Source organism: Mixophyes fleayi, chromosome 2 (assembly GCF_038048845.1).
Source record: "Mixophyes fleayi isolate aMixFle1 chromosome 2, aMixFle1.hap1, whole genome shotgun sequence".
NCBI classification, from domain to species: Eukaryota; Metazoa; Chordata; class Amphibia; order Anura; family Limnodynastidae; genus Mixophyes; species Mixophyes fleayi.
This window is the reverse complement of record NC_134403.1, coordinates 83,831,595-83,855,424: the sequence shown is the minus strand read 5'-3', so window position 1 is coordinate 83,855,424 and position 23,830 is coordinate 83,831,595. Positions and strand designations below refer to the sequence as shown.

Below are 23,830 nucleotides of genomic sequence, written 5' to 3'. Positions count from 1 at the left end.
CTTGGCTCTCTCACTATGCAGCCCCTCAGCACAACTCTCAATAATCAGATTAGCTAATGATTCTGCCCATCCAACTTGACCTTCTCAGCTGGGCAAATGCAAACCCTCACACCCTTTCTCCCTGCCCTCCTGGCCCTTCTCCCAATCTTTTTCTAAACACCCCTAGACCCTTTTGCAATCTCTACATTAAATAAAGTTGCATGTTGCAGTGTTTGTGGGTTCAAGAGAAACTCACTTTTGTTCTATGTAGTCTTGGTGAAGGTGAATTTAAATGTCACTTCTTGGTAGTTCATTACTTTTGATTGTGAGAGTTGTTGATTTACTGTATGCCGCAATCTATCTCTTCTGTACCCTATACCCTTTAAAGTCATTTAGAGAACTGCCATGTACTGAAGGGGCCTGTGGGAGTGGCAGATATCTTGTCACTGCGACAGCGGTAATGGCCGAGGAAGGAAGAGAAGATAAATACTGACCGGTAGATATAACTTCTGTCAACCATTGCCATTATTGGCTGATAGATTTCCACTTCCTATCCATTTCCATTGGCCCTAAATGTCAGTTTTCAATTAAATATCAGTGCAGGACAGGAACAAGGATCTCTATCTGCCAGTAATACAGTTGGCTGATAGAAGCTTACTCTTCTGGCTAGTGACATTGAGTGTGGGGCCCGATCAGTACTCAATACAGCCTCCAGATTGGGGTCTATTATCTATGCTAGTGACCAGTTTGGAGTCTGGTTTACTCACAAGCTTCCACACTCAGCCATGCTTTGTACATTAGCCACCCAATTGAGCTCCTTTTTGCTCACTAGTCCCCAGACTGGAACCTTCAATGCTTACTATCTACCTGATTCCCTACCAAATATAAGCCACTGTATTATCACCTTCACTGTTTATTGATGCGGTCTACTTCATATACTGGTCACCAGATTGCGGACAGCTGTATATTATAGCTTTTATCTTATGTATTCTGAAGGCACCATAGAGCATATAGTGAGTAGAGTAGAGATGGAGAACATACCTTGCCATCAGTTTTGCTGATTCTTTGGACATTGGCAGCTACCTCTAGCTTTCCAGGAATAGCAGTGGCAAGCTTCTGCAATTTGGGGTTTCTCGTTATACCAACATAATCTCCCTGGAATGGTCTTGGAACACTAAAAATGAAAAACAAAATTTGTTTTTACTTATCTACCTTATTGTAGCCCCCTGATGGAAGCATCAATTTATATCAAACATGTTAATGTGAAGTACAGTAGCAATGCTTTGCCTTTGTTTACACTGAAAAATATGTTTATTGCACAGTAAAGAAAAGTAATGCCAGAACAAGCAAAGCAATTATTTAAGAGAAATTTTCAATAATTTCAGAAACAAATCTAGAAAGTCAACACTGTCAACACTGGATCAATCATTCTGTGGGTTCACATCTCAAAATTCAGCTTTGAGAAAAAATAAAAGAATTTATTTTACTAAATCACTCATTCCTTTGCTACTTACTTGCTACTTTGTAATTTCACATTTAGTTTAGTGTGTTTCCTAAAAAGAAAAAAACTCACCTTGCTGGATAAGACTTCTTTTTGCCACTAAAGAGCTCGCTGGCACAAAGTTTGTCTTGAAGGAGAGCCTTGCGTTGAGGGGTTAGACCTTGTCTGTATTTCTTGCACTGCCCAAAAAGAAAGAGTAACAAATATATGCTAAGACTTTAACATGTTTACATGTACTATCCCCCCAGCTAACCTTTTCAGAACAGTCTTGTGACTGGATCACTTATAAATAACTTATGGTATAAATTTATTTAAAGGAGATAGCACATGGCACTTATTTATATAATTGCAAATGTACTTATTTTTAATATTGTGTGTATTTTGGTAAAGGAAATATCTTTATTTCTGAGACCAGGGGAGGAAATTCGTTTTGTGTTTTAACTTTGCTAAAGGAAATACATTATTTCTGAGGTATATATCTGATGCAATAAGCAATTGTTCAGGAAATCTTTTGTGTATTTTATGGTAGGGAAATGACTTTTTGGGGGTTTTGTAACTTTTCTTTGGGAATTCTCAAGTTAGCAATATAGTGGGGGAAATGTGTATTCTGCAACTGTCTGAAGAAAGGATTCATGTTAATTAGACCTTTTGATGTGTAAGTGTCAAACACCTGAAGGCACAGGAAGGTTTAATTAGACTTGCTGCTAGATTTCCTCTGTGTCCAAAACAAGATGCGGGAAATCACAGCAAGTTTTAAGATATCACAGATAAGTGTAAATATTGTTATTATTGCATTGCATGTAAATCCATGTTTGGATAAACATATTGCATCCCGATACTAAAAATAAGTCAGACCTCAGGGGGCTGGCTTACCCTGTGAGGCTATGTCCAAAACTGTATAAAAAGAGAGCCCTTGTACAATGAAATATATCATCTTTCTTGTTCCATCTGACCTGATCACTGGTACCTTCAGCCAGTGTGACAGCAAATAAACATCACTTGCTTCAAAGACCTGCTTGAAAACGTCTTCCATGCTGAAAATCCTGTGACCTACAGATTAGACCCAAAATCTAATCCGTTTCCGGCTGTTTGAGGTTTGGACCCAGCTTTATAGCACCACCGCTCCGCCCGCTACCCAGCAGCTCTGGCCAGTGTGATAGGCCAAGGGGGATCCATCCGCAGCCACTTTAATCCATAGTAAAAGGTCAGGGGTGCCAGCCCAGGTGTACCAGTGAGGGGGTACCCTAGCTGTGACAGTTACCCAGAAGGAACCCGGTACTGGATGCCGGTAAGGAGTCCAGTGGGGGCAGCATTTGTAAGCCCCACCTACTGCATTTAGAGGGTGCATTTGGGATAAAGAAAGGGAATGGTGGCAAAGTAAACCGAGCCAGTTCCCAGCAACAATGGACAGGGTGGCATAGGTGGTCCATCCTGTCACAGATTTCTCTTCAATTGTTTTGTTTATAATTTGCAGATTATTAGTTTACAAGACTTTCTAGGAATTTGCAGAATTCTGAATTGTTCCCGATATATTTTAAGCTGACCACAGACAGGGCCGGATTAACCATAGGGCTAACTGGGCTACAGCCCAGGGGCCTATGGCATCCAGGGGGCCCTTGAAAGTGCTCAGCAGCAGTATCGATCGGTCGGGGGCGGGGGCGCCACCCCGCGCGATCAGTGCTGCTGAGCACATTCCCTGTAGTCCTTCTCCGGCACGCTGTAGTCTCCTTACTGAGGAGATCTCGTGAGTCTCACTCTCACGAGATCTCCTCAGTAAAGAGAGCACAGCGCGCCGGGGAAGGAGGTAAGTGCCGGTGGGGTGGGGGGCGCGCGGGCAGCTCGGGCAGCTCCGACCACGTGGGGGGGGGCGCAATCAGCTCCGATCACGGGGGGGGGGGCTTCACAGGGGAATGGAGGCCCCCTTAGCCCAGGGGCCTCCATTCCCTTAATCCGGCCCTGACCACAGACCTTACAATCCTGCTATTCACCCTGAGCACTGAGTGACAGAGAGTGCATTTGGCCACAGAAATGGTCAAATTGGACGAGATCTGGACGTTCAGCGCTCGGACTGAGAAGCAAGATCTCTTCCAGCATCACTGGGGCCTGTTATAATGGTTGAAAGATGACCACACAAAGGTTGATAGCAGCAATATGTGATCATCTTCTCACTGCCATACTGGCTTTTCTCTACGTGTTACCCCTTTCTGGAACCACTATGAATGATATGTCAGTAAATATATTCTCATATGACATGATAAATATAATGGATTTGATCCTTCATGCATGCATTAGAATCAATGAGTTTATAAAGAATAGGAAGGTATAGTTATAGTCTGTTTTGTGTAGATACGATGCTGCTATAATTTTATCATTTTTCTATTTTATTGATGGAAAGCAAGTTAAAGTTGCAGTTGTTATATTTGCAGTCTTTCTACATCACTGTCAATTGGTACCATATTAATGTCCTACAGAATACTAATACATAACTTTGTTAGCAATACCTAGATAATAGTGTGTTTGTAGCTTTGAAAGCTGTAGTTAGGACAACTAACCTTAAAGGGCAAATTATACTGTGCAAGGCTTTTGTAGACACAATGAACTTACCCATAGCCATTTGCAACCAGTAAAACAGGCAAATACAACATATTTGTATACTGCATTCTATACTATGTTTCAATAAAGAAAAATATAAATATAATATTGTTTTCATTATAGTCAGTGACCTCCAAGTGGTTTCTGTTTTTACACTTAACTCTCTGGCACAAAGTTCCTGCATATACAAGGCCAATTCCCTGTTACCAACATATGATAGTAGTGATGTCAGCTTGGTGTTCTTGCAATCTTCTGGAGTGTGGACTCCCACGATTATTTGACAGATACAGGTGTGTGGGGGAAGAGAGGTGGAAGACAATTAGGGGGTATAAATTCCAGCCTGCGCCACAGGTACGCCACTTCTGAGCTGTATATATCTATGTTTGCTACTTTGGACATTTGTAGAATTTATGGAGTATGGATGTACATATACAATAGTACACAAAATATGAACACCTGTGCTTAATACAATAAAGTAAATAAATTTCTGAACTCTTCTTCATATCTATGTGTGTTTTGAACGATCTGTGCTGAGGGTGCCAATATATGGTTTGTGCTGGTACAAAGTACCCGGGATTGAGCCTGCTTTTGGGGCACAGCCATTGCAGCATATGGTTAGGGCAGATAGTCCTGCGGCCCCATCCATGACCCCAGCTGAGCCACATTAAAGGCTGGGCAAAATGACTGCAGTTCAATATCTTATTATTGGCCGAGGAGCCATAGCCTCCTAGTCTGCCTGTTACTGTCGGCAGCCCTGTCTACGTTATACACTTCAACATGTAACATTTGCTAGCTGCAGGCTGTCATTCTGTTATTGTTTTTCTGAGTACTTACAACCAGACATACACAACAGATGAGAGCTGAAGAAGGCATTGCTTGTCTTTAGCCCAAAAAAATATTGAGGGAAAAGAAAGATTTTGTTATTAAGATATTTTAATATCTAACCTTCCAGTGCTGGAATATCCTCATTAGTTCTTGACTTGTAGTTAAAAGGAACTTATATTTAGGAGGTGTCCATGTTTTGTTTGTGGGGGACATAGATGGAAGATTTTTCTTCAGTCCCAAAAAGTATTGTTGAATCTGGGGGATAAAAAGAAGTACAAAATATCAAGCACATGTATACTATCCACAAGGTTACATGCCTATAAAAAATATTCCCTACTACAATAACGCCTACTTTATGTGACAAACTTACTACAAACATACAAGGAAGTCACCAATACCAAACTATGTATTTAATATAAAGGACATGTAAAAGATTATAAATTACATTTATCTAAAATTTTATCTTTCTACACTGTTTAAACCACCTCAATTAACTTAGCAAACACAGGACTCACAAGTCTCCGGTAGACGAAGTTGGCCACTGTCTTTGATGCAGAAGAACGGAATTGTTTCCTGTATTCCTTTCTGACCTGTAAAAATTCTTTGTGTTAATATCGTTTGCCTGCCATTTATTTTATGTCCAATCAAAGGACTTTACATGTGCTTTTGTTTACCCCCTTTATTATAAGTATTTCTTTAGCCTAAATCACGTATTGTAAACCTTCCTCTTTTCTCAGCAACGGCAATAGCCATAGTTAATATTTGGTTATTATTTTAATTTTTTATTTTTTTTTAATATTTATAGGATGCATCAGGGGTTCCACTGCGCCGTATGTAAAGGGTTAGTACACACAGCAAAAGGACAAAATAACAGAAGTAGAAAAGTGACAAAATTATATAAATACAGACAACAAATTTACGTAAATACATAATTACAATGCTATCTTTGCAGAGCGTATTTTAAGCGTTTTGTGCATACGACTCCACATGAGGCCCTAAATGTATAATTATGGGACTATGTTCAAGAAACATACAATTTATTGAAATAAAGCAACCGATTTGTCTACCCAGTATGCCTTCTTTACTTTCCTTCCTCTTCCATACCTTTTTGAACAAGCCAAGTTCAATATAATTTCCAACCGGTTTAATTAATTAGAGCATCTCTAGCAGTAATAACAGCCTCATGTTGGTAATGTAGGGGAATCTGTTACTTTTATAGACTAAACTTAGCCCAATTAAAAAAGAATCAAAATAAAAAGTGAAAATTGAACTTTGCTTTTTTTCATTTTAATATAACTACATGATATCACTAACTATAAAAACACACATTTTGGCTCATATATAATATCTATAGATCTGTACAGTGGAACATAATGAATAATGGTATGTACAATATAATTCTGCTGCTGCTCTCCCACCATGTGCAAGTGGTGTAGTAAAGAGTAAAATGCCTGGAAGCGATGCAGTCCTTTCTGTACAATTTGGACTACAGTACATATTGTACATATTGTTGCAACAGCCTATGTCCAATGACATACAAACGGCCTTCAAATCACTTTACAAGTGATGGTGTTTTATGCAACAGACATATATATTATATAACAAACACTACACATTTTGAATACACATTTCCTTCCTTAGGAATTTAGATCGTTCTGCATCATTATTGTCCTCCAGTATATTGAGGTTGATTAGCAGGGCAGAGTTACCTTGTACCCTTTCCAATAAGCACAAATAGTAGACGATGCTTCCGCCTGACGGTTTGCATGTTTCATACGGCTCACCAACACACGTGCCTAGAATCAAATTAACAGTAATCAAATGTGTAAGCCACAGAGGACACACAATAATTATAATATGCATTAAAAGAATTTTAAATAAAATCAATAATTGGGCACAATTAGTCACTTACCTTCCAGCCTCGGATATATGCTTGCAAAAGTAAGGCAGAGATCTTCATGTTATTGTATTGTTTCTTTTGCTGTAAATAACAGACATACTGTAAATGAATGGCTCAATTTGAGGAATAAAATTTCGGTGTTTTGCGTAGTCTGTCACTTCACAAATTGTTTTATACAATGTTTATCTATCTATCTATCTATCTTGGCTGTGGGTTTCAGTTAGTTTTAGTTTTACAATACTGCAGCTCTATATATTAAGATGTATTTTGTTGGGGAAATATTTTTCCTAAAATAAAGGTAATATATGGAATAACATAATCAGTTTAACTTTCAGACAGTTTTAAATTTGTAATTTAAATCTTTTAATGGATCGTGTAGACCAAGTTAACATGAATGTAAACAGAAGAGATATAATTACTTCTGTATATTAACATGTGATATAGAGTGCTTTAGGGAGGGATATAATATTTTATAATGGTTGTGGACCCATCAATGTTGGAGTTGACTTTGCCCCAGGAATTGATTTCAGCTGTGTATTATTGTATATATTTGCCCCATATACATATGAGCAAAAATGCATCTTTACACGTTTCAACATCAGAATGTTGAAATTGTAAGATATGTGCAACTTTAACCCTAGCATGTTGATGTGTACAGAGCCTAGATGCTAGCCCGGTTTATGTAGGTGCATCACTGACATCTTGTAAGTAAAGTGTTTCAAGATTTGGGTAACTAAAAATGGGACATATCTCAAAGGGGCGTGCTTTAACTAGCACACCCTTACTATACGGCACTTATTTATATACTTGTAAACTTATTATAAAACCCATGTTTTGGGGATTGCAAGATATATAACTCTAAATATGGGCACAAGTTGTGCACATGCACAAATGTACTTACATGCAATTCTAAATCAGAGGATCTATCACAATTTAGACAATCACTTTTCAGATACTGCCTTTGTACTGTATTAAAAAAAATCTTGCAATTTTTATGCTCCGTTATGGGCCGATTCAATAATTAATGGGTTTTGCCCTGTTAATTATCATCTGTCATCGTAACAATGACAGATGACTTTTCTGCTCCACTTATTAAAATATAATCCTGAGACAGTGCATCTAATAGGAGGCTCTTCCGGCGATGACTTTATTTACCTTTAAATTGTGGTAGTCTGTCTCTCCTCTCTGGTTACTATCACAAAGTGGCTTTGCACATGCGTGATCTAAGATCGAGCATGCGCAAAGCCACTTTGCGATAGTAACCAGAGGGGAGAGCAGGAAGGCTGAGGTGAAGGATAAGAAGATCCCTCAATTCTCTTCCCATAGGGTAGAATGGCTAATGCCATCTTCAAGCTCTGGAAAGCTAGACTTTTTGGAGCTTGTTAAATTGCCCGTCTCCAGTCCCCATTTACAATTATGGGGACTGCAGTTTAATGCAAAACTTAGCCTAATGCAGGAGATATCCATGATATCTCCTGTGTTAGCTTGTGTTAGATAGCCAATTAACTTAAAAATGCCTAAACCACGTGGAAAAGGTATTTTCTGCATGGTTTATGGCTTAATAAATAGGTCTCCTTAGATAGAAACAAAGCAGCATTTCCTTACAATCCCTTAAAATTGTCATGGGGTAATATCCAAGATGATAGCATCACTGGCCCATTGGTGTCCTCAGAGAACCACGGTATGTAGCATTCTATATTATACCATTGTGAGACATTCTTTTTGAGTTCAATATGCTAATGCTATAAGGTTTTATGTTGTACATTATTTTAGGGTCAATTTTGTGTAGGAAGTATCCAGTAATGGTTATGAATCATTCTTTAGCCAAAAGGTACTGAATTATCAGAAATGTATTTAAAAGATTCTGAAACTTACTGCATGGCCCCGGTAAAATGCAGAAATGACAATCTGGCTCTTGCGCATGAGCAAATAATGAGTTCGGAGCCTCCATCCACGAAATATCTTTTGTATGAGGGTGGCCAGTTCATTTAATTTATTCTTGCGTTTCTCCTCCAAGTCAAAAAGCTAAAAGCAAAAGCATTGAATGTTACATAGTAATACACACAGTAATACACTCAGTAATAGGAATGGCGTTGATCAGCACATGTTATGAAGAATAGAAATGAGCACTATTGTGAGGGAGGTACTGTTAGTTTGTGTTAGAATTGTGGCCTATAGAAATGATGAGTATAGTAGACATTATTTAAGATAAAAATAACAAAAAATAAACTTGTAAATAATGAACATTGCCTACACTTCCATCGCTGTGCTCAATGGTTACATGTACACAGTCTGTGCCTGTAGATTGTTGTGATCAGCAAAATAGCTGTGTAACTTCTATGAACAGCAGATATGGCTGTGACCTAGGTGAGCTCCATGCATACTGCATCTTAAGTAAGGTGTTATATATATATATATATATATATATATATATATATATATGAACATAAGTTTTCAGACGCTTGGCCATTACACCAACAGGGGCTGTAATGGCATCATCAATTTACTTTAATATGGGGTTGGTCCCTATTTTGCAGCGGTAAGAGCTTACACTCTTCTTGGAGAACTTTCCACGAGCGACTGATGTTGGACTAGAAGGGCTTGCCCCACAATTTCCGTTCCAATTCATGTTGAGGTCAAGGCTCTGTGAGGGCCAGTCAAGTTCTTCAGCACCAAACTCATCAAACCATGTCATTGTAGTCCTTGCTTTGTGCACTGGAGCACAGTCAGGTTAGAATAGAAAAGGGCCTTCCCCAAACTCTTGTCACAAAGTTGTAAGCATAGCATTGTCCAAAATTACTTGGAATGCTGATGCACTGGAGATAAGGGGCCTAGCCCAAACCCTGAAAAACAGCCCCATACCAGTATTTCTCCTCCACCAAACTTTACAGTTGGCATAATGCAGTCAGGCAGGTAACGTTCTCTCTCCATCCACCAAACCCAGACATGCCCATCTGACTGCCAAACAGAGAAGTGTGATTCGTCACTGCACAGAACACATTTCCACTGCTCCAGTGCCATCCAACGCTTGGCATTGGTCTTGGTGATGTGAGGCTTGCATGCAGCTGCTCGGCTACGGAATTCCATTCCATTAAGTTCCCACCACACAGTTTTTATTCTTACATTATTGCCAGTGTAATCAGCAGAACGTTGGCGACTTTTACACATCATGTGCCTTAGCAGTCGTTCACCCCACTCTGTGATTTTACGTTGTCTTCCGCTTCATGGCTGAGTTGCTGTTGTTCCTAAACGCTTCCACTTTCTAATAATATCACTTACATTTGACCGTGGAATATCCAGCAGGGATGAAATTTCACGAACCATCTTATTGCAAGGGTGGCATCCTATCACAGTAACATGCTTGAAATCACTGAGCTCTTCAGAACAACCCATTTTGTATCACAAATGTTTGCAAATGGAGACTGTATGGCTAGGTGCTTTATTTTATACACCTCTGGAAACGGGTCTGATTGAAACACCTCAATTCAACAATTAACAGATGTGGCCAAATACTTTTGTCCATATAGTGTATGTATAAGTAGTTTAGTGTGTGTGTGTATATATATATATATATATATATATATATATATATATATGTAAAGAAATTATTAATTTCTCTATTGTGTGTTATGTACAATATTCATAGTTCCCAACATTTAATTTATACTGCGCACTCTTCCGGAATGTCCGTGAGACTCCTAGTGGGTAGGACAAGGACTAGGTGATGCAATTCATTGTGAATCATGTCATCATAGCCTCACCCCGTGTTTTTCAATGCGCCATTGTGAGGCTGGGGCGGGGCCTTGATGATGCATCTGACCGGGATCTCCCGAAGAGGAACCATCAAAAGTTAGTAGTGCATCAGGCCCAAAATGTCTAAAAGTGTACATTTGTGCTATGGGTAAGTGCTGGGGAGTTAATAGTGTTTTAAATATCCTCCAAAATATGTCTTAAAAAATAAAATGAATTGATCTCGCATTGCTGGGGACTTTATCATTTATACATTATTAGTGAAACAGAATGTATTTTTGTTCTACTAAACAAAGCAAATTACCTTCTCATAGCTTACATTTATTGTCACAGTTATCTTTGAAAGTTATTTACACAGTGACCAAGCCTCTCTATCAGCAAGTTTTCAGAATGTGCCATACGTCATGAATAATAAGTACTCACTGTTTCATTAACATAAGTCTAATTTTTCCTATCAAATTAGTCATAATAGGCATAAAATGTCTATTTTTACAATGCAGGCTTGGTTGCATACATCTTTTAGCATTATATATCTAACATTAACTGCATCTGAAGACTCAACTTCCTCTTCTTCATGGAAGAAATCACAGGCAGTCCTCTGCATACTGCGATCCGCTTCCTCTGCATCACCTGCCAGATACACGCAGGTCTGAAATCAGCAGTGTAAACAGCCATATTTGTCATGGATTTCAAACCAAGTGACATCAAGCAGATGATGCAGCTGTGGGGACCGTCACATTCCCGGAGAAGTGCAGACTCCAAATGAAAAAGTTTAAAATATAAATATTTCAAAAAAATAGATGAAAAAAATAACTATATGTAAAAGGGACAAGATGTTTTATTTTGCTAATAAAGCATTTATTTCTGTATTGGGGAAGCTTTGCTGGAGGCCCCTGGTGAAGGCTACTGCCGGCGTTAGTCACCAGCCAGGGGGTTTTCATAAATTGCCCTGTTACTAAAATTAGCTTTTCTCCTGTGAAAATTGCAGGAGTTAAGGCTTAATAAACAGGCTCCAAAGGGGCTATTTATCAATGGAAGAATCCGGCAAAAATTAGAATTGTAGCCAGATGTAGGTCTTTCCCCATTTATCGAAGGCCCCCGGCTGGGGGCATCCAGCAAAGCTTTCCCATACATTGAGCACTGCTCCACTGGTTAAACTGTATTGCTAAATGGCGGCAAGAAAGTTGCTTCACAACCCTATTTTACTAACACATTGCAGAACTTTGAGCTGCTTTCGCCAATACACTGAAGCAGGATCCAAATGACCTCTCAGCTGCCCTGCATACATTAACAGACACATGGTATAAACCTTTATAGGAAATACATGTAATAAATGTATTGCAATAACTTATCCAATTTAATCATGCAAAATATTCTAGGACATGTTGCACATCTTGGCAATTTTTAGATTATAGACTATATTATAACGTTTTTTTAAAGAGTTGCCAAACATTGTTATAATTTTTTATGAAGAATAACATACTGTGCTTGGAGTCCTGATAAATATTTTGGTTCGCCCGTATGCAATTTCTTCAGATGGAATATTAACTTGTGGGTCCTTCAGCATTGCCTCTGCTCCCGCCCTGACACAAAACAAAACCACAACATAAAACATTAGTCAATGATGGAGAAGGGAAGGGAAGTTCTAACATAGGCAATGTATAGTAAGGGCACGTTCGAGCAATTGTGTACAGATTCAGACTGGAATGTAGTCGCAGATATGGCTGAACAAGAACTTTTATATACGGGTGGTAGGGGTCAGGTGTAAGTAGCGGATGATGATTATAATGTTGATGATGATGATGAACACCTGAACTTGCGAACCGCTTGTAATTAGAGGCTTGCAAATGATTTGCAGAAGTTTATTGAACCTTTAGTAGTCACTTGGCCATAGATTAAGATTAGCAGAGCGTGTGGTAGCAAATATTAAAAAATTAAGTTCTACGCATGTGGGGAAGTGGTTCCTGCTGTGTTAGCTACATTATTTAACTTTAAATGGTGCTTCACAACAATTGTGTTAACAACATTAAAAAAAAAAAAGTTTTTGTATTTGTTCACAAGTTGGACGTTAGTGTCTGAGGGCTGTGTCTGTTGTCAACCGGACACATCAGCTTCTCATTCAGACCTGGGCACATCTGCAACTCTGAGTGTGACGTACATATGCATACATGTGTGTCCAACCTTTTCTATCGCAAGTTACACTTATGTTCCAATCAGGCCCTTATTGTTAAGATACATGAGTGTTCCAGTTTCCTGTGACGAATAAACCAGAACCCTATATAATAAAGATACCATATAACAAGTATGTTGGATGATGTGTGCAGATAGGTGTAGGGTACATGTGTTTCCAATCCAGATATTCTTTGGTGTGGTTTCTAGAATGAAGTAATAATGATCACCCTCTTCACTGATGCAGAATGCATTAATAAACCAATTTCATACAGACAGATCCTGATATATCACACTACTACCAGCAATACTCTTACCGTGGATCTCCTTTCCACTGAGGCCACGTCTGCTTGCTCAGCATCTTGTAGCGTTCCAGGAAAGACTTATATATTTGTCTGTAAGCATATCCAGCCCGACGCACTCTGACATTCTCCAGCAGCCCCAGATAGCGGACCTGTATCTTCACAAGACTGTCGTCAAACAGAGATGGCTTCTTCGTGCTGTTGGGCTTCAGACACCTGTTTTTCAGAAAAAAGGGCACAAAGGATTTATTTATTTACCATTTATTATCCTTTAGTATATAGTGGCAACACTTTATTAAGCAGCACCTTACGCAGAATATTGGATAATTCCCCTCAGTCCGTGTCCTGGAGCTTACAATCTAAATCATTGATGGACAATCTGAAACACTTCAGGGGCTGCATGGTGTCGCCCTATAACCTTCAAAAAGGCCTTACATTACCCTTAATCTCAGTGATAAATTACAACAATACATTTAATCAAAGAAAGAGACTCCTATCTGTAATAAGACTGGCTACACGCTACAGGTTTTTCAGACGATTATTGGGCCAATCACCTGATAAACGAGTGTTTGGCCCGATATCGCATTAGTATGTACACTGCTACGATGAACGATCATTGTTCCAAAGCTCATTGTATCATTTAATTTGATTTTTAAATTGGGCAAAAAATCTCGCTCACTATTGGAATGATGTCCTTCCAATTCTGCAGTGTGTATGCACTCACATGCATCACAATACCCATAAATATTACAAAGCAATTTAAAGGCTGATTTTCCAATCATCGAATAAAAAGAAAATAATTTGATACCCAAATCTAAAAAAAATTTCCCAGAAATTGTCAAACCATGGATATCCCCTATTTTTTCAGTGATAGCTAGTACAGGTGAATTTATGAAAGATGGGTTTAGTAAATCATTGTGAAAATAACTAAAAATATTTTCACTGGAGAAGTTTTTATAACATTTATGAAATTGCAGTGGGAGCTATCAATATTCAGCATACTCACGGTAATAACAAAATAATTAACTACTTCATTAAAGACTTGCAAATCTCTATTTGTTTTAAAAAGCCAATTAACGCTGCTTGGATGCTCTACCTGGGATGCTTTAGCCGTAATACTCCACTATTAAATAATATTCCACCCATAATAGCCTGTATGGCTACTAAACATCATAGACAGAGCTTTTCCCATTCAATTCAATGGGGCTTCTACATGTAGAATTCTGGAGACCCGATTAAAATGAATGGGCCTATTGTAAGGAATGTTAAATGCTCTAAGATTGTTAACCATCACATTTTCAAAAAAAGAAATCACTAAAGAATTTAACTAAATAGATTACAGATGTGGAACAAAGAAATTCCATTTTTTAAATGATCCTACTGCCTGGCTGACATCATAATTTATTCATTACACTGAGAGGGGAATTCAGTTGAAGGCGATGTGGCGCGTGGACTTAGCGCTGCACATGTTGCTGGTAACTACAGTAGAAATCTCTGCTCATTTTTTCTTGCACCTCTATAGGGCGTGAGAAAAAATGAGCAGAGATTTCTGTCAAATCTCTGCCACAAATTGTCTCGTGGACGTTCCGGAGACACTACACAGCTAACTGGATCAGAGCTAGTTAGTTAGAATAGACACTTGTAAATTATACAGTGGCATTCATATAGGTGATTATAATGTGATCTTAATGTGAATCACAAAGCAGAAATCTCCTGATACTATTTACTAAACTGAGTCAGTAGTCAGGTACCTGGAGATATGTAAATATTAATGTAGCTAGCATGGAGAGTTGTAGAATCAGTTGTTTGGGCGGAGAGTATTGCCTGTATAGTTAACAAATACCAAACAAAAAGCATTAACTATGTTTGCTCTAAAATCACCATTTGACATGTCAATATGAAATGTGCCTTCTTCTGACCAGCTACATATTCATGAGTAATAATGAGTGTGTGAACATCCTATTTACTGGCATGAGCACGCTCAGTGGGCTCCTGAGAATCTTTCTGTGATCTTCAAAGAAGGATTTAGGGTGATATGTGATGGGGTTTAAATAAAATGTAGATGAATACAGATATACCAAACTTTAGGATGAAAGTTATAGAAATGAGAATAGGCTATAGAGGAAGGACAAGAAAAAATATCAATGAGGATAAAACATGGAAGAAGGAAGATTGAAATATGGAAGAAGGAAGATGAGAGTAAAGTGTGGAGAGATAAAGAGGAGACAATGAAATGTGAACAGAAAATGAACAAATACACTATATGGTGATGAAGATGAAATGTACAGGAAGGTGGATGAAATAAGTGGACAGTTGATGAAAGTAAGTGTATGTGGATTATTAAATGAAGGTAGAGGGCATGTGGAATTGCAATACATTAAAGAAGAAGTCCGCTCAGGGTACTGGGTTGTAACCAGCCAATCAGCTGTTGTCAATACAAAAGTGTCAGAAGCACTAAGATTCAGCATCATCCTGCCAGCAATGAAAGAAGATTGTAATTGTAGCAAAGGATAAATATATCTCAAACAGTGGGGACATGGATATCAGGCTTTCACAGTTCTATTTGCTTCTACTGTCAAATATATTTCCCTGCATAAACTTCTTCTTTAAATAAACCATATATACTTCATCTCCTATCATGTTAAGCCATTACACCTGTACATGGGGGGAGAGTACTAAAGGTATTTTTAAAACAGATAAATGGTCAAATATGGGGAATGTGTCACCTGATGTAGTTGGGGTTCTTGGCATACAGGTTCTTCATAAGCGTTGACACAGAGGCTCTGAACTGGAAGCCAACTGTAGGTGGACGCTTCAAAGAACTGTTCTTTGGATCTCCTTCTGGGAAAAGAGATTTCAGCAGTCCGTGCTTTGCCTTCCACATGGCTTGGGAGAGGTCTCTAAAGAGAAGGTCATTGTTCTTGTCCAGAAACCCATAAGTGTTGTAGGTGACCTGAGCAGTAATAATAGTACTTTTTAAGATCAGTACAATGCATTAGCTCTCTTAGTTCACTTACTACTATGCACTGTGTAGATTTAGAACATTGCTGTCCAACTTAAACCCAAGGGCTGTAATTTATAGGAACAAAGTTGTCTTAGTCCATAAAGGACACCTTATGTGTCCAAATAGAGATAATAGTCACAACATTCTAATCCTCTTAATCTGACTGTATTGGATTCTGAATTCAAGAAAATGACCTCAAGATTATAAACGTCAAGTGGTAGAAACTGGAAATCCTGTACATGTGGCAGCCTAACCGACATACAATTTATAACTAGGCGACATACATTGCTGAGGACTCGAGTGTTCAATAAGCACTATTATAGTAACCAGTATTGTGCAACTATGAGAGTTTTAAATCAAAATCAACTAGAGCAGGCCCGGCCAACCTGTGGCTGCCCAGGTGTTGTGAAACTACAAGCCCCAGCATGGAATTGTAGTTTTACAACACCTGGAGAACCACATGTTGGCCAGGCCTGAACAAGAGTCATAACTTGCCTACACCATCGAATATATATATAAAATGCTATTCCAGATAGATAACCATAACTGCATTTCAAAGTGTAATCAAAGCAAGATGGTTCAACATATGTCGAATTAATTCTGGGATAACAATCAGTGTGATGGTTTAAATTTGTTCTTAATTGCTTCTCACCTGCCCTGCATAGTGCTCGATGCGGAAACTCTTATCAGATAATGTGACATCAGTGATATGTTTCTCATTCTGGCTGGCCCTGCTCTTGAAGTGCTGATGATTTTTGAACCTTTCTCCAAGTTTGGTAAGGAAGGTGGCGTCAGAAACATTTCCTGGTCGCAGGCACTCCTCATCCAGCACTGCTAAAATTCCATTTGTATTCTGCCAAAAGGAGACAACAAGTGTACACTTATGACTAGTAAGTAAGACTCTCTATCCACACTTTTACAACAATATTCTGCAAAATATTATTGTGTTATCATTGACAATCACTATATATGCATAGATGCAACTGTTATGTGAGGATTTATAAGGAAAGAAAACACAACTAAAACATTAGCAAGGCTACACCAATCGATCTGTTACATTAGTTGATATAACAATGGTAAAAATAAATGATTATCTAATGTAATTTGGTAGAAATTTAGATTTTATCGATGTGTTCTTTGTATACCCATGAACCTGATCATGCTCAGTAACTATCAACAGAGAATGACACAGCTGTATTTTTCGTGTACAAAGATGTAATAAGTAATGTGTAAACTGTTACTTACATCCTCTATGAGTTTACAGATGATCTCGTTGTCAAAAAAAGAAATACTTGTCCATTTAATGCCCTAATAATAGAATCAACATTTAGCCACAACATGCAGAGCACACTGGTATAATACACATACTAATATATAATATTTATGATAAATCAAGATTACTTTCAGCAGCTTCATCTCAGATTTAGAGATGGTACAACCGGGAGGAAAACGTGAATCCTGACTTTAATTTAAATTTTGCACATTTTGACCTGATTTAAACCTACTGATACTTTATATTTAGTTTACCCTAAATTATTTTAACAATTAATGTTTTGAGCTATATTTGCACTTAAATTAATATGTATACAACTATTGACTGTATTAGTTCAGCAAGCAGTTACATTAGTTAACGAGAAGCCAATTAATTATTATTATCATGCTGCTTTATTATAATAAATCAAATGCCACTTGTTCCCGTTGGGTTGACCTTTGAAATGCATCCTCAATAAAACTCCTTTACAAACATTGAGCACAAATGCAGACAGCTTATGGGTAAGCGTATGGATTTGTGAAGCAGGATGGCGACATCTGCTGAGTTACAAAACTTTGCATTGTCTGAAAGAAGGAGTTGGTCAGATAGGGGAGTTTCCTTGCACGTAACAACAGAGCACATTGCTATTAAGAAAACAGCTGGCACATCTATTGTTAGACGCAGAGGCAAAATCAGAGGGGAAAGGGTGATTAGGACAATCCCACCCTCCCCCAGGCTTTCTGATTTGCTAGTCATGTGCTCTGAAATCCCTTTCACTGGTGGGAAAGGATAATCTATGTTTCCATAAATTCAACAGATTTTAAGTGCTAGATGAGCCAAGTCATGTGACCTGCCTTGATGGGAAGGGATTGGACTTCCGACACTGCTGCATTCTTAACTGGCTTCCCAGTGGAGAATCAATATTAATATTTTGCCTCTACAAGCAGTGTAAATAGAATAATTATAGTTTGTTTAACAGGAAATAAGGCATTTATTTTATAATATTGCAGAAACGTGTATACAGTTTGATTTCTTTTGCTTGTATAGTCTGCCATATTGTATTTCACCTTCAATTCTTGTTTAAAATATGTATTGTGACAAAGAGAGTGATTCAGCTCACAGTCTGCAGGGGAAGACTGCATACAGGGTTAAGTCCTTACACAGTAAAATTCCTAGCCTGAACACACACATGTGGTCTAATGAGGTAATAAGGGAGGGGATTTGTGTATATAAGCCTGTATTGTGCATATGAGCAGGGTGACCAACGCTAGTTAGTGACCGGAGACCAGAGAGGGAAACTGGGACTAGCCAGAGTTAGGTTGCCTGTTGTCATTCTGAAGAAAGTTTGCTGGATTATTGACATGTGAACAATGAGGCACTGTTTACTTCAAGCAAGAAGCTGTGACTGATGTTTTTCGGGTGTCAGTGTTACAGTATATAGTAATCCATACAACTATGATATGTAGCCAGAACTAATTATTACAGTACACAAGTAACAAAAACATATTTTATAGATCATTATATAGATGTTCATTATAGCAGGTTCAGAATTTGCATTTATTTGACTTTATGTCATGTATCTGTATTTGAAAGTTCTTTACAGTTTCTCTTGATATATTGTTTTGTTGGTAGTAAATTATTGTATTATATTACCAAAATGTTATAACCTCTTTAAAAATGAAAAAAGAACAGTTAGTTAATAGAATAAATTGAACTAGCAAGAATTAAATTCACCTCTCTTGCGTATTCTTCTTGTTCTTCTTTTAATGTCATTTGAATAAAAATCTGCTGCAGTTTTTCATTACAGTAATTAATAATGAATTGTTCAAAGCTGTTTTCCTGATGAAAATAAAAAGATACATATGAGTTTCAGTTATAGGAAAGGAAGAGTTTCAGGTATGCAGGGTTATGTATAGAACCAGAATACTGAAAAGTTCTGCTTTGTGCCCTAGCTTTAGCTAACAGGATTATTGGCCATTCACTTTTTAATGAACACTGCCAATATATAAATATAGTAATAAAGAGAAGAATATTTATTTGGTTGTAGAGAGAGTCTAGAGACTATTTGCTATAACTGATTAGATAATTGTAATTTATTTTTTCAACTGCTGCCTCGGAAAACAGCATACAGAGGGCTAACTCAAGGGAACAGGCGTAGAGGTCTTGGTGCCAGCTGCGTCAGTTTGCTCATACCACTGGTGACTCTAACACCCAGCACAAAAGGTGTTGAAACTCAGACTGAAACTATGGTGACTTCATGGAAATTATGTATCAGGGAATTATTAGTCAATTAATAATTATTATTAATTTTAAATCAGGGTTGGCAGGGGGTGAAACAAGTCTGTCAATTAAATGGGAATGCAACTAATTTAATGTCGGGGCTGAAGAGGGGTAAAATAGGTCTGTTAATTAAATGGGAATGCTATTCATTTAATGTTGGGACTGGTTGGAGGAAATATGCCTGTTAATTACATAGGAATGCTCCTAATTTAATGTTGGAAGTAAGGAAGTTTATTTATTAGACATACACATTAATGTCGGGCTGGTTAGAAGGAAGGAGGCCTAATTAGTAAATGTGGGTGTTATTAAATTTATTGTCCGGGCTATATGGGAGGAACAAAAGCATATTTATTAAATGTGAATGCTATTAATTAGATTATGGAACTGAGTGGGTGCAAGGAGGCCTGTTTATTGAACAAAAACACTAATGGTTTAATGTGGGGTTAGGGTGGCCTAGTGTTTAGTCATTGCATTACTATCCAGGAGGTGAACAGTAACTATCTCTTTTCCAAACAGGGCGCCAACATTCCCGGATCCAGCCAAGCAGCAACTGTGTTTAAGACGCCAGCAGCAGCACCAGGTCGGAATGTCCCGCAAGTGTTCGGGTAGGAGGGGTGGGGGGGTAGGGGGGCACCAGTGCTCTGTCTTGCCCAGGGCACTAAATGTTTAGCTACAGCTTTGACTGTAATAGATAATGTTTATAACCAATGATTAAAGGCATGCAGTGAGGTCATACAGACCCCACTTCACACTCCCCAACAGTCCTGCTCAACCTGTTCTCAAAAGAGTAGAGCAGTTGTCGACTGCCTTCACCATGAGCACCTCGTTGATCTGGGGAAGGCCAACAACATCATTCCGCCTTGTTTTATACAGGCTGCGTGCAAGGAGTAGAGTTGAGTGTGACTGCTGGATGCTTCAGATATCCCAGCAGATCCAGCAGTGTATGGCCGGTGCTTGGTTTTTTATTTTATCTCTTTGTACTCCACACAAAACAAAATTTTTAATTTTTGGTGGATTTCTTCTGTAAGTACACTGAGTAATATATCTTACGTTCAATGGGTATCTTACCCATTTTTTAAAAAAAAATACATTTTAATCATGTACTAGCCTCTAAAACGCAGCCATATTCACATAATTGGCTGCTTTCCAGACAACATCTATTCTATCAAATTAGAGAAGAGAGTGAAATGGACCTGTCACCTACACACAGTTAGAGGATTACATTTTGTGGGCTGAACACATGGGACTATGGCCTACAGATTCATTAGGAACCAGTAGTCTCATGCACATTAGTCAGGAAGTTCCTCAGTGAAGTCACTTATTCCTACAAATTGACAGGCTGCACAATGGATGTCTTCACTATAGGAACGTAGCAGGGCCACTCTAAAAGTCTAGATGGCTTCTCCTGCAGACAAATAAATCTCTTACAACAGTATTACTTTTTCCAGATAGAAGGCAGAAAAAAACATATAATTATATTATTAATTAGCGATTTTAAGCCAGCAGAGGTTGAGTGCAGTTGTATTTCCCACAGTGATCAACTGATATATTAACATAAGAAATGAATTAGTACAACTAACTTAAGGTGTCCAATAATGCTATTGTAGAAGGTTTGCAAATGTGCAAATAGAAAGCAAAACTCACTGAAACTTACCTCTAAAATCTCAAATCCATAAATGTCCAGAACACCCATCACCTTCTTCACCTGGAACTCCGATACCTGACAATAGAGATCATCATCATCATTTATTTATTCATATAGCGCCACTAATTCCGGAGCACTGTGCATCAGTCAAATGAAATAAACTACATATAACATTTTCAGCAAATACCAAGAGAAGTATGGGATTATGTGATGGACACACCCAACAGAAGAAGGATGCATGTATTTTTCTGACAATAAACTACAAATAATATTCTACTTTACCAGCTTTTATAAATGTAATAATGGATATCTATCATTTAACAAAGACTTGTAGTTCTGCTCATATTGTTAGTGTTATCAAGAATTAACATGCACGTTGCCGTTGTTCATTCATGGTCTGCAGTCACACACGTCCACTTATGTGTTTTTAGTGATAATTAGATTTTAGCAGAATGTCTTGTAACTAACCTTTATACTTTCATTGATCCTTTGCACCAGCCAGCTAAAAAGACGATCATACATATTCTTCGCCAGGGCGTCACGGGCGTACATCCCCTGAAACAATAATAGATAATTGTAAAAATGTTGTTTGAAAAAGTGGAGATGTTGCCTATTGCAACCAATCGGATTCTAGCTGTCGTTTTGTAGAATGTACTAAATAAATGATAACTAGAATCTGATTGGTTTCTATAGGCAACATCTCAACTTTTTCAAACCCGCAGTTTAGTAAATATACCTTAAAGTCTTACAAGAAATAGAAATAAGCATTATGGCTATATGCTATCAGCATTGTGTGTTTATTCTTGATCAGACCCAGCGCTGTCTTTATTTCCATTTCTTGTTTGCCTTTAGCAGTTACGCAACCCTAGACAGCTGCATTTCAGATCAAGAATTGGGTGTCGTTAATACCTTATTATTATTATTATTTATAACCGGGCTCTATTAGAGTTTTAACTTTTGAATTAATTTTAGACAACATTTTAGCCAGTGTGTCATGGCAATAGTGTTTCTGGGATCCGTCTCGGGACCCTTGGGGCTAGCTGTGGCAGGGATGTAGTGGAAACTGGGAGGCCGGATGAGAGTCTTACTCACAGGGGTACCTCTATTTCTGTATACCAGACATTAGGAGCAGGAATGCTGGACAGGAATCTGTACTGGAATAAACAACTGAAATCTGGACCTAATGGAATGGAACCTGATGTGGGAACAGAGAGGACCTGACCCCATGACCAGAGACTCAGTACCGCCAAGAACTCAGAAACTCAGAGGAATCTAGTACCACAACTGGGACTGGGAAGATTCAGAACTCAGGCAGAGACTATACATGGGGTGACAACCTCCTGAACAGAATAAGCCTCTAGCTGGCCCTGGACAGCTCAGAACTCAGAAGCTGAGTGAAGTTGAATTCACACAAAGGGTTAATGGTTTGAAGTCCATATAACAGCAACAAGATGAAGCTGAATTCACACCAAGGGTTAATGGTTTGAAATCCATACAACAGCAAACAGGATGAAGTTGAACTCACTCAGAGAGTAAATGGTTGAAGTCCATGTATTAGCAACAGGATGAGGCTGAATTCACTCAGAGGGTAAATGGTTGAAATATGTATACAGCAGAAGGAATAAAGCAGTAAACAGGATGAAGCTGAATTCACACAAAGGGTTACTGGTTGAGATCTGTATACAGCAGGCAGAATGAAGCAGCAAACAAACAACAACTGTGTTTGTTTGCTGTAGAACCAGGAACTAGCAAAGTGTCGCTGAGTGGTGTAAACAGGACTAAGACCCCGATTCGTGACACAGTGAGCTATTTGATCTATAATTTTTGGTCATTTACCCTAAAGTCTTATTTATTTTAAGATTACAGAAAATTCAAGTGCAAATGTGTTAATTTTAGAAGCTACCTCAATTCAGTAACCTCAGATTTGATAAATATTTCAGCACTAATACTCTGTTTGCAAATAATATCTACTCTATCTGGTCATTTTCTCTATGATGTTTTCTGAGCTTATTTTTGAATTACTGATGATGCCAGTGACATTGCTGTTTGCAAAATATTATACCATTTTATAGCAAAATAACAAAAAGTCCAGCGTTATCCTCATCTATGAGAACAATACTAGTCTAAATATATACAGCGGCAACGCCAGAAAGCACCTTAAAATATTTTAGCACTATTCACAAATCACCACCACATTCACCTTGCACACCTAATTGCTCCTTACACAGCGTTAGTAGATGTGTATTATGTTAAAATGCTCAGATTTAGATTGATTGTGCTTACTGTTCACAATGTTATCAAGAATATTTTAGATATTTTGTTAACATGAACACCAGTTACATAGCAGCGGGATGAAATAGCAGTGCTAAAAAAATATCTGCTTCCTCATGTTATATACTAATGGAACCTTACTAATGATTATAGTAATTAAACAATATAACAGTATGGAACATATGCTGAAATCATGCTCCAGAGGCTCCTCCAATGTCAGTGCTTATAAGACTGACTGTAATATAATCTGTTTAGTGAAATAGTTTATTCATTTATAATTACTATGTTACAACATTGCCATTCTGAAGACTCAGTCCAGTAGACTTACTAATATCCTTAAAATATGGTCATTTACTGCTC

The 23,830-nt window shown here is 38.1% G+C and overlaps 1 protein-coding gene across 2 annotated transcripts in view; it reads right to left on the bottom strand.

The window, feature by feature from the left end:
- MYO1A (myosin IA) overlaps positions 1–23,830 on the bottom strand; it is a 74,995-nt gene that overhangs the window by 7,309 nt on the left and 43,856 nt on the right. The window contains exons 12-26 of one of the 2 annotated variants that reach the window (XM_075199410.1): positions 21,668–21,754; positions 21,209–21,274; positions 19,009–19,113; positions 17,268–17,330; positions 16,675–16,875; positions 15,745–15,971; positions 13,034–13,234; positions 12,031–12,130; positions 8,673–8,822; positions 6,810–6,878; positions 6,607–6,693; positions 5,413–5,487; positions 5,018–5,152; positions 1,553–1,659; positions 1,021–1,153 (exon numbers count right to left, since the gene is read on the bottom strand). In XM_075199410.1, coding sequence (XP_075055511.1) covers positions 1,021–1,153; positions 1,553–1,659; positions 5,018–5,152; positions 5,413–5,487; positions 6,607–6,693; positions 6,810–6,878; positions 8,673–8,822; positions 12,031–12,130; positions 13,034–13,234; positions 15,745–15,971; positions 16,675–16,875; positions 17,268–17,330; positions 19,009–19,113; positions 21,209–21,274; positions 21,668–21,754 — 1,806 coding nt within the window. The remainder of the gene's footprint in view (positions 1–1,020; positions 1,154–1,552; positions 1,660–5,017; positions 5,153–5,412; positions 5,488–6,606; positions 6,694–6,809; positions 6,879–8,672; positions 8,823–12,030; positions 12,131–13,033; positions 13,235–15,744; positions 15,972–16,674; positions 16,876–17,267; positions 17,331–19,008; positions 19,114–21,208; positions 21,275–21,667; positions 21,755–23,830) is intronic. The other variant, XM_075199411.1, reaches the window with a different exon arrangement.